This window comes from Engraulis encrasicolus, chromosome 14 (assembly GCF_034702125.1).
Source record: "Engraulis encrasicolus isolate BLACKSEA-1 chromosome 14, IST_EnEncr_1.0, whole genome shotgun sequence".
Taxonomy (NCBI): Eukaryota; Metazoa; Chordata; class Actinopteri; order Clupeiformes; family Engraulidae; genus Engraulis; species Engraulis encrasicolus.
In genome coordinates, this window is record NC_085870.1 from 304597 (window position 1) to 315584 (window position 10988).

Here is a 10988-nt window from a genome sequence, read left to right on the forward strand (position 1 = left end):
AAAGATTCTACAATTGAGCTTTTGCAAGATATTGAAATATAATGCTGTTGTCAGTAATGTCATCATGAAATATTACTTCCTGGTACGAGGAGACAAGCACAAATGGAGGAGGCAAGGTCTCATATTGTAACGCACTCTGTGAGTGGCTTCAAACACAACTGCCAGGATCACTCAGTCTCTCTCATTCTCGCTCTGGCTTGGGCCACAGCACGTCTGGCTGCTGGTCACTCTGTCTCTCTCTCTCCCTCTTTTAATGCACTACACCCTACATATGCATCTCATCATTTGGCTTGCTCCTTCACTAACCTGCTTTGCTGCTTAAGTATATAAGTTTAATAAACTACTTCTGGTAAAACTTTACATTCAGTGTAGTCTCCCCTGTGTGTTTGCTACTCTGACCAAAAGTGCTCATAACAACTAAGAAGGCAGATAACTGCCCCCCCCTCCCCCCTCCAATATAGCTGCCCTGGAGTCAACCTCCCCTCCACCCCCCCGCCCCTGCCCCCCCCAATGTAGCTGCCCTGGGGTATGCATTAATCTGGCCCTGTACCAGCTCATTCTAAATCAAAAGAAACTCACATCTGCCTTTCCTGTCATCTCTCCCCCATCCCACGGGAGGAGGATTGGCCGGCTGGTGTGTTTGTGGGTCCCTTTCAATATCCGACCTCCTGTCGTCTCCTTTTGCGGGGAAGGGAGAGACGGGGGAAGATCGGCAAATGACCTTGAGCCGGAATCGAATGCTGGTCCCCGGTGTAACAGTGCGGTGGCCTACCGTTTGAGGCACAGCTGGGCCGAATGTCCTCTTCGTAAGTCGCTTTAGATAAGAGCGCCTGCTAAATGTCATGTAGGAGCCATTCCCTCAGTTCAATGTATTTTGCAATGTCTTAATGCTTGCTATTTTTTGTACTTGTGAGACTATGCCCCCTACAGGCCAAAGATGCTATAAATTGCGAGGCTACCTGGAGGAGGTGTGGCTGACTGGGAGCGCAGAGTCTTTGACCTTGGCTTGGCGTTTGATGTGACTCACCTGCGCTATTTAAATACTCATTGATATACCCAGTCTGTCTTTTATTTTATTTTCAATGGCTAAAGGAGCCTCATTTGATTTGTAATTTTGGAAACATTTAAGTAAAAACAAAACCTCATTTCAACTTCAAAACTTGTCTGTCTTGGATGTCTGGATTTCTGGATTTTTTGGTCACACATTCACAAGCAAGCGTCAAAGAGGTTGTCAGTCACCACCAAAGGGACAAAACAAATGGACTTTTAATAACAGGATAATTTGTCAATTCATTAGTCAAAGACTCTTCTCTGGAAATTGGAACTTGGAACTTTACGCGGAGTACTGGACTCTGGAGCGCGGAGAAGAACAAAGGAACGCCAACAACACGTGTAACTGGAAACGCCGGTAGGCCACATCTAATTTAAATTGTTTGAACTGGAACTCGTGCATGGAAAAGAAAAGGACTGAATTAATTCGTTGGATGAAGTAACTTTTTGATTTTTGCAACATTTTTTGGAACAAAGTGAATGAACTTTTAAGTTTGAGAAATTAAGTTTGAAGAACCAAATCGAGAAAAGCGCATACTTTTACGCGCGCCTTTAGTTTCATGACTTCTCAGTTACAATGATTTTTGAAAGAAACGACAGCCTTTTTTGAACATTTTTGAGACATAACTGAACAAAGAGACATTTAAGTTGAAAGTTAAGAGAGACATTTAAGTTGCAAACATGGCTGACTCCGACGCTGAAGCAGCTTCGCAAACTGATGTGGATGAACTCGCAGAGCTAGAGAAAACCTCTCAAACAGAGGGTACTTTACGCACGAAAAGGAAAATTAAATTGCAACAGCTTACACGTCGCATGAACATTATCAAGAAATTAATTCATGATGAATCAAGTGTTGACAAAGTTAAAATTGCCATGCAAAGGTACAGGGAAATGTTGGAGGAATTTGATATTATTCAAGGAGAATATCAGACTTTGCTTGACAATGAAGAAGAACGTGAAACGGATCACGAGACGTGGTACATGCCAAAAAGAAAGAACCAACAGGAATTTGTTAATTCTGTGGATAAGTGGCTTGCTGAACATGAAATTGATGACATACGCCCGGCGGACAGCGCGTCTAAAGCCCATGGAGGATCAAAGGTTTCACGTACATCCTCAGCTTTGAAGCGCGCCACAGCTGAAAAGGCTGCGCTTGAGGTTAAAATGTCCGCGCTTAGAGAACAGCATTCCATTGAGCTAGAAGAGGAAAAATTAAAGAAAAGGCTTGAAAAATTGAGACAACAAAAGGAAATGTTAAACTTATCAAGTCAATTGGATGCAGCTAATGCAAAAGTCGCCGTGTTATCAGACACTAAAAGCGACGCTGTAGGAAATTCAATGAAATTAATGGAAACTGCGGTAGACGCAATGAACGAAAATATAGGAGATTCATTGAAATTACAGGAAACAAATGCAGCAGACGCAATGAACGAGTATATGGAAGACTCATTGAAACTACAGGACACAAAGGAAATCATTGCAAAGGAAACGAAAGTGCTGCAACCTGCAAAGGAAACCATGCAATTAAATGGTAGTGTTAAACCTAAATCCTATGCTACTTACCCTGTTTCTTTACCCCCTCCTGCAATAGAACAGCCTTTACCTCCACCTGTGCACTTACCTGTTGCTCATCCCAGCCATATGCCCCTGGCGCCAGCAAGGAGAGCGCCTTCACAGCAACAACCTGCACATGCCCCTCCATCTTCACAGCCTGATGTGCAGAGGGGTCAACCCAGCCATATGCCCATGGCACCAGCAAGGCCAACGCTACAGCCACAACCTACACAGGCAGGTAATCAACCCCATCTACAGCCACAGCCCTGTGCTTCATCACGCCCTGTGCCACCCTCACAGCAAAGGCTAGGCCCTCAACCTGCCACCCCAGTGGATAGTGCGCCAATAGGGCCTCCTGAAAGTGATGCTCAGCTGTACAATATCTTACAAAAACAAAATGACATCACCACTTCTCTGATAAAACAGCAGGACCAGTCAAATCTACCCCGAAAGGAGATAAAAGTGTTCAATAATGATCCAATTGAGTACAGGTCATTCATTAGTTCATTTGAACATGTAATTGAAAGCAAAATTGAACATGCCAAGGATAAACTGTACTATCTTGAACAGTATACTTCAGGTCAATCCAAGGAGCTAGTTAAAACGTGCCTCTTTTTAGATCCAGACACAGGGTTTGCAAAGGCAAAGCAACTGCTCCAGGAAAATTTTGGAAACGAATACCAAATCTCATGTGCATACATTAACAAAGCATTGTCATGGAACCCCATTAAGGTTGAAGATTCCCAAAATTTGAAATCATATGCACTGTATCTCAGAGGATGTTTGAATGCCATGAATGATATTGCTTACATGGATGAGTTGGATCTGTCCTCCAATCTCAAAATGCTAATCAGCAAATTGCCTTACAGATTAAGAGAAAGGTGGAGAGTGGAGGCATGCAATCTGCAAGAATCAACAAAACGGAGAGCCACATTCAAGAATTTAGTCGAATTTATTGAAAAACAGGTGAAAATCATTACAGACCCTGTATTTGGTGATATACAAACCTCTCCTCTCAGCAGCACCCCCAGCAGGAGTACAAGGCATACAGACTCCAGATCTGTGTCAAAATCAAAGTTCTCCAATGCTGCAACTGATGTTAAGCCTTCCTCCCCAATGCACCAGAACAGCCCCTCAGCAGTCCATACTAATCCATTCTGTGTGTTCTGCTCAGGTGACCATCTACTCGGCACCTGCCCTCGATTCAAAAAGAAATTGCATACTGAAAAAATCTCATTCTTGAAAGACAGAGGAATTTGCTTTGCATGTCTCATTTCAGGCCACATGAGCAAAGACTGCACCCAACGCATGTCATGCACTGTTTGTGGGAAGCCGCACCACACAGCCCTGCACATAGGAAAAATTGAACAAAACAAAGGAAAACAAGATGCAGTGGACATGTTAAGCGTGCAGAACACCAAGCCATCTCCCCTTTCCGCATGTGGTCGTATTGGGGCCGGCGACGAGCAGTGTGTCATGTCCATCGTGCCTGTAAAGGTAAAGTCAAGCAAAAGCAACACCATAGTCAAAACATACGCCTTTCTTGACCCCGGCAGCACTGCCACCTTTTGTACAGACGCATTAATGCAGCAGCTTAATGTAAAAGGAAAGAAAACAAACATTTTGTTACGTACACTAGGACAGGAAAGGAGTGTGTCAACACATATGATAACTGGATTGGAAGTGAGTGGACTTGATGACAATTCATTTATAGCTCTACCAGAAACCTATACACAACAAAGAATTCCTGTGACAAAAAGAAACATCCCAAATCAAAATGATGTGAAAAAATGGCCTTACCTTAAGGAAGTGAAGATATCCACCATCGATGCAGACATAGGGCTTCTCATAGGCACAAATGTTCCCAAGGCAATGGAACCCTGGCAAATTGTCAATAGCCAGGGAGAAGGTCCATATGCCGTGAAATGTGTTTTAGGGTGGTTGTTAAACGGTCCTTTGAGAGAGGAAACCCAAACTCCCTATCACACAGTAAACAGGATTTCAGTGCAAAACCTGCATGAAATGTTAATTGCACAATACAACACAGATTTCAGTGAAAATGCCTGTGATGAAGTGAAAGAGCCTTCAGTTGAGGACAAACGCTTTCTGCAAATTGCAGATGACTCTGCCAAAATAGTGGACGGACATTACAGTCTGAAATTACCCTTCAAAAGTGACGAATCTCTGCTACCCAATAACCGCTGTGTTGCAGAACAACGACTGGAAAACCTGAAAAGGAAATTCAACAAAAACAAAGAATTCAAAGAGGAATATGTGACATTCATGACCAATGTGATTACCAAAGGATATGCAGAAATGGTGCCAGAAGGACAGCAAACAAAAACAGAAGGATCAGTGTGGTACTTGCCCCACCATGGGGTGTATCACCCAAGAAAAGGAAACTTAAGAGTTGTTTTTGATTGTGGTGCGTCTTTCTGTGGCAAAGCATTGAATGCAGAATTGCTTAAAGGGCCTGACCTAACTAACAGTCTTGTGAGTGTGCTCAACAGATTCCGACAGGAGCCAGTAGGCCTGATGGCCGACATCACCGCCATGTTTCACCAGGTGAAAGTTGCAGAAAGTGATGTTGACTTCCTCAGGTTCCTGTGGTGGCCAGAGGGGGACGTGACCCAACAACCTGTGGAATTCAGAATGACAGTCCATCTCTTTGGGGCTACGTCATCCCCCAGCTGTGCAAGTTACGCACTTAGAAAAACGGCCACAGACAACCAAGAGCACTTCAGTCCCGAGGTAACAGACACAATTCTAAACAATTTTTACGTCGATGATCTGTTAAAATCAGAATCGACAACAGATGGCGCTATTCAGCTCATCAAAGACGTCACAGCACTCTGTCAAAGAGGAGGTTTCCACCTGTCCAAATGGGCCACAAACAGCAGAGAGGTACTGGCTTCTATTCCTGTAGAGGACAGAGTGAAGGAAATGAAGGAGCTCAATCTTGAAAAGGATAAACTCCCAACTGAAAGGGCCCTCGGCCTACAATGGTGCATAGACAGTGACAACTTTACCTTCAATGTACAGCCAAAGTCACAGCCACTTACAAGAAGGGGAATGTTATCAATGGTCTATTCAATCTACGACCCCCTCGGCTTCTTAACACCCTTTACATTAACAGCAAAGTTGTTGTTGCAGGAGCTGTGTAAGATGAACCTGGGCTGGGACGAAGAGGTACCGCCACACATCCGTGAGCAGTGGTCGAAGTGGTCAGCTGGCTTCCCCCTGATGTCCAACTTCAAAGTGCAGCGGTGCTTTAAGACAGCTGGATTCGGGTCAGTGACGCAAGCACAGCTACACCATTTTGCGGATGCAAGCGACCAAGGCTACGGAACAGCAACTTACCTGAGACTTCAGAATGACCAGAACAACATCCACGTCGCTCTGGTAATGGGAAAAGGACGCGTGGCACCATTGAAGAGGATGACGATACCAAGGATGGAACTTGCTGCAGCTGTGTTGGCTACAAAAGTTGACAAAATGCTCACATCTAGCTTACAGCTACAGCTGGATAGGTCTGTGTTCTGGACTGACAGCCAGTCTGTGATCAAGTACATAGCCAATGAACACTCCAGATTCAAAACCTTTGTTGCCAACAGAGTCGCAGCAATTAGAGATGCAAGTGAGGTATGTCAATGGAACTACATTGACACCAAATCCAACCCTGCAGATGATGCGACCAGGGGCCAAAGTGCAGAAAAGTTCCTAAGCAACAAAAGATGGCTTCATGGACCAGACATTCTGTGGGAGGCGGAGCAGAAATGGCCAGTTGACACCAAGCCAACCACATCACTTGCACCAGATGACCCTGAAGTAAAAAGAACACACATAGTGAGTACAACATTACACCACACAACAGGAGAAAACGCAACACATACACTCATTACACATTACTCTGACTGGACAAAACTAAGAGTTGCAGTTTCTTGGTTCCTAAAACTAAAAGAAACATTGAGAAAATTGGTTCAAATAACAAAACAAGGCAAAATGATGACAAGGAACATGATGAACAAACCAGACTACAAACTTGGTGGCCAACAAGTGAATGTGCAAGATCTAAAAGCAGCTGAAATAGCCATTGCTCGCTTTGTCCAATCACAACATTACCCAGATGAGCTCAAAAGCCTTGCCACAAAAAGTCCTGAAGTGAAAAGAGAAAGCACACTGTACAAACTTGACCCAACTCTAATGGATGGCATAATCAGAGTAGGCGGCCGGCTGAAAAGGATGGCAATAGGAGAAGACAGAAAATGTCCCATCATAATCCCTAAGAATTCACATGTGGCCAAACTGATATTAGGACATGTGCACAGGATAACAGGGCATGGTGGAAGAAGCCATATGCTGTCTGAACTTTGCAGGAAATATTGGATCAGTAATGCCAACTCAGCCGCCAGAAAAATTCTGTCCAAGTGTGTTTGCAGGCGATACAAGGCACGAGCTGGAGAGCAGATGATGTCCGACTTACCCCAAGAGAGACTCCAACCCGACCTCCCGCCATTCACCAACACAGGCGTGGACTATTTTGGTCCATTTGAGGTAAAGCGAGGAAGATCACTGGCGAAAAGGTATGGCGTCCTATTCACCTGCATGACCAGCAGAGCCATTCACATTGAAGTAGCCAACTCATTAGACACCAGTTCATGCATTAACGCTTTAAGACGCTTTATTTGTAGGAGAGGGCAAGTAAAGTACCTGCGTTCCGATAACGGAACCAATTTTGTTGGTGCAAATGCAGAACTGCAAAAAGCCCTCTCCACACTTGACCAAGACAAAGTGCATAGCACTCTGAGAACAATGGGCATAGAATGGACATTCAACCCTCCAGGCGCATCCCATCATGGAGGCATATGGGAAAGGCTCATAAGGTCCATAAGACAAGTCCTCTGCTCCATCCTAAAACAACAAACACTAGACGATGAGGGATTGCAAACTGTCTTTTGCGAAGTGGAAGCAATCCTGAATAGTCGTCCTCTCACCACAGTCACCAATGACCCACAGGACTTAACACCACTAACCCCCAATGACCTTCTGCTCCTAAATGCCAGGCCAGTTCTCCCTCCAGGGACATTCGAGAAGAGCGACCAGTACACCAGACGCCGCTGGAGACAAGCACAATACCTGGCAAACATCTTTTGGAGACGCTGGACTTCAGAGTATGTACCCCTACTCCAAGAACGCCAAAAATGGAACACGAAGAAAAGAAACTTTCAGTGTGGTGATCTCGTGTTAGTGGTAGATCCAACCGCTCCAAGAAGTTCCTGGACCCTAGGAAGAATAATAGAGGTCTACCCAGACAGAAGAGGGATGGTGAGAACGGCAAAAATCAAGACTCAAACCAACATCATACAGAGGCCAATCACCAAACTATGTCTGATGTTGGAGGGTGAAGAAACCTAGAAAATGAACCAGAAAAAAGGTTGTGTGAATCTAAATTATTTTATTTAAGACATATTTATGAGAAATTGTATTGAAGTAATGTGAATAACAATTGGGCTCCTATTTTGTAAATATTTTGTAATTGTTCAGTCCGTGCCAAACAATTAGGGGCCGGTTATGTAGGAGCCATTCCCTCAGTTCAATGTATTTTGCAATGTCTTAATGCTTGCTATTTTTTGTACTTGTGAGACTATGCCCCCTACAGGCCAAAGATGCTATAAATTGCGAGGCTACCTGGAGGAGGTGTGGCTGACTGGGAGCGCAGAGTCTTTGACCTTGGCTTGGCGTTTGATGTGACTCACCTGCGCTATTTAAATACTCATTGATATACCCAGTCTGTCTTTTATTTTATTTTCAATGGCTAAAGGAGCCTCATTTGATTTGTAATTTTGGAAACATTTAAGTAAAAACAAAACCTCATTTCAACTTCAAAACTTGTCTGTCTTGGATGTCTGGATTTCTGGATTTTTTGGTCACACATTCACAAGCAAGCGTCAAAGAGGTTGTCAGTCACCACCAAAGGGACAAAACAAATGGACTTTTAATAACAGGATAATTTGTCAATTCATGTCATGTCATGTAAAAGTCCCACTACAGCTCAGACTGCCCTCATCTCCTTTTTATTTGCCCCAATCGAAGTGTTCCCTTGGGCCTTGGGGCAAATAATCCGCATGCCAGTGGCCCTGGTCTCTCCACTGTCTTCCATGTCTGACCCCAAAGCCACATCTCCCAAAGTGCCTCCCCCCCCCAGAGGGTGATTGTGGCCCCCGTCTCAAGTGCCAGTCTAGCCTCCCTAGAGGGTCGTCATGGTGATTGTGATTGGTGGCATGCCAACACACTAGTCTGGTTCACACCACATGCGACCCGCTGAGCCATTTCATGCGGCCCGCTGAGACTTATATTACGAGAAAGATCACTTTTAAATCCAAGTTCATACCTTCATTCAACATTCTTAAAATGGTTACATAAAACATGGGTCTTACGAACTTAATATTAAAGGGACACTGTGCAGGAAATGGTCAAAAAAGGTACTGCAACTATGCTGATAATTGAAATGGGGCTGCCTATTGCCAAATTTGATCTTTTGCAGCTAAAAATGGCTATTTTTGGAAATTCAAAATGGCGGACCATGGAGAAGATCCCCCTTTTCATGTATGTAAAATGCTATTTTTCCGGTCATAATGAATACTTAGAATTTGATGCTGGTGGTAAGTATTCATGGAAAAGGTAACATTAGTGAATGGGCAGCATGAATTCTGGAAATAAACAACTAAAAATCTCACACAGTGTCCCTTTAACCAAGCGATTGCGCCAGACATAATATGGTGTGGCCTGCTAACAGTGGATGCTCATGCTAGCAGTGAATGATGGTAAATGGGAATTGGTTTGGCCATGGGAAAATGCCAGCCTCAGGAGGAGGAATGTTAGCAGCACTCTTGACTTTTCAACAAGAGTGATTCAGTGGGAACAACAAGCTCAGTGATAGAAACCGTAATAGAAAATGATGACATTGTTATTAGACAAATATGGGCAATGCGGATGGAGGTCTCTTTCTGTGTGAGAGTCTTGAAGTTCAGATAAAGTTCAGTTGTGCACTTTGATTAATGAGTCTGTGTGGCACGGTGAATGAGAAGCCAACGGGTGGAGCACTTTTTTTTTTCTAGCTTTTGGTGGCAGACCTTCAGAGGTGGCATATCTCACCTCTCGAGCTTGCAGTCAAACCTTTTAGCCCCTTAATGCGCGGTGTACCTCCTGTGGCACGCTGTAATAGACATTGAAAGTTAACTACTATAGTATTACACCACTATGCCAGTGCACGGGGTCTTTAGTAATACACTACAACTTGGTTATTGCCATTCTGGTAACAGCTAATTTATAAAGCCGCATCTTAAGGGGTTTTAAGACAGGGATGTCAAACTCAGGTCCGGGTGCCAAGTCTGGCCTGCAGAGTCATATTATTACCACAGAGATACACTAACTGATAATGGAGAGAGGGAGAGAGAGATGGGGAGATGGGGAGAGAGAGACAAGAGAGAGAGAGAGAGAGAGAGAGAGAGAGAGAGAGAGAGAGAGAGGAGACAAGAGGGAGAGATAGAGAGAGAGAGAGAGAGGGGAGAGAGGGAAGGGGGAGAAGAGAGAGAGAGGGGGGAGAGAGAGAGAGAGGGGGAGAGAGAGAGGGGGGGAGAGAGATGGGGAGATAAAGAGAGAGGAGGAGATAAAGAGAGAGAAAGAGAGAGGAGGAGATAAAGAGAGAGAAAGAGAGAGGAGGAGATAAAGAGAGAGAAAGAGAGAGGAGGAGATAAAGAGAGAGACAGAGAGAGGAGGAGATAAAGAGAGAGAAAGAGAGAGAGGGACGGGGGAGAGAGGGAGAGAGAGATGGGGAGAGGGGGAGAGAGATAGAGAGAGAGAGAAAGAAAGGGAGAGAAAGNGAGAGTGTGTTACCGCAGAGATACACCAGCGGCGATCTGAGCGAGTCGAGCGACGGAAGTAATTGACTTTGTATTGAGTCGAGAGACAAAAGCGATTCTGGAGACTAGAGCGATTTGCGCGACGAGCGCGACAATTTGAAGTTGAAATCTTTTCAACTTTCTATGACGCGGTTCGGCGACAAGCCGCGGCAGCCAATGACTGTATAGAGGTCAGTGACCACAGCCAATGGGAATGCTTTAATGTTTTGCCTTCTGCCTGTACGGACGGTCTCCTCAATCGCTCGTATCGCTTGCTGCTACACTCTGTTGCTTGAATCGCATCGCCGCTGGTGTATTTCTGCGGTTAGTCTTGCAATATCATTTTTCCAAATGTGTACTACAGTTGGGCCACATGCGCCGTTCTGTAGTGGGTTTTATTTCTTTTGTTACTAACAGTCTGTTTTATTTTAAATTCTATTGCTTGTAAACATCTAGCCTGCCTATTTTGGACACCAGATGGAA

At 44.5% G+C, this 10988-nt stretch overlaps 1 protein-coding gene across 3 annotated transcripts; it reads left to right on the forward strand.

Annotated features, from left to right (window-relative positions):
• Positions 1-5189: 5189 nt before the first annotated feature.
• On the forward strand, positions 5190-8602 carry LOC134463029 (uncharacterized). 3 transcript variants are annotated; one of them, XM_063216283.1, is made up of 2 exons: positions 5190-7187; positions 7668-8602. In XM_063216283.1, exons 1-2 carry the CDS (start codon positions 5257-5259, stop codon positions 8017-8019), a joined length of 2283 nt encoding a protein of 760 aa, XP_063072353.1. In that variant the 5' UTR covers positions 5190-5256; the 3' UTR covers positions 8020-8602. The 3 variants fall into 3 exon arrangements, with proteins under 3 accessions (XP_063072353.1, XP_063072354.1, XP_063072352.1); XM_063216284.1 differs by having other exon boundaries at positions 5190-7158; XM_063216282.1 differs by having other exon boundaries at positions 5190-5355; positions 5758-8602.
• Positions 8603-10988: the final 2386 nt, after the last annotated feature.

What these genes read in the sequence shown, in the direction of transcription:
- LOC134463029 (XM_063216282.1), top strand. Translation starts at nt 5,257, where the DNA reads ATGACAGTCCATCTCTTTGGGGCTACGTCATCCCCCAGCTGTGCAAGT. An exon ending in AAGAGCACTTCAGTCCCGAG is followed by an intron (nt 5,356 to 5,757) that starts GTAACAGACACA and finishes TTGTTGTTGCAG; the next exon opens with GAGCTGTGTAAGATGAACCT.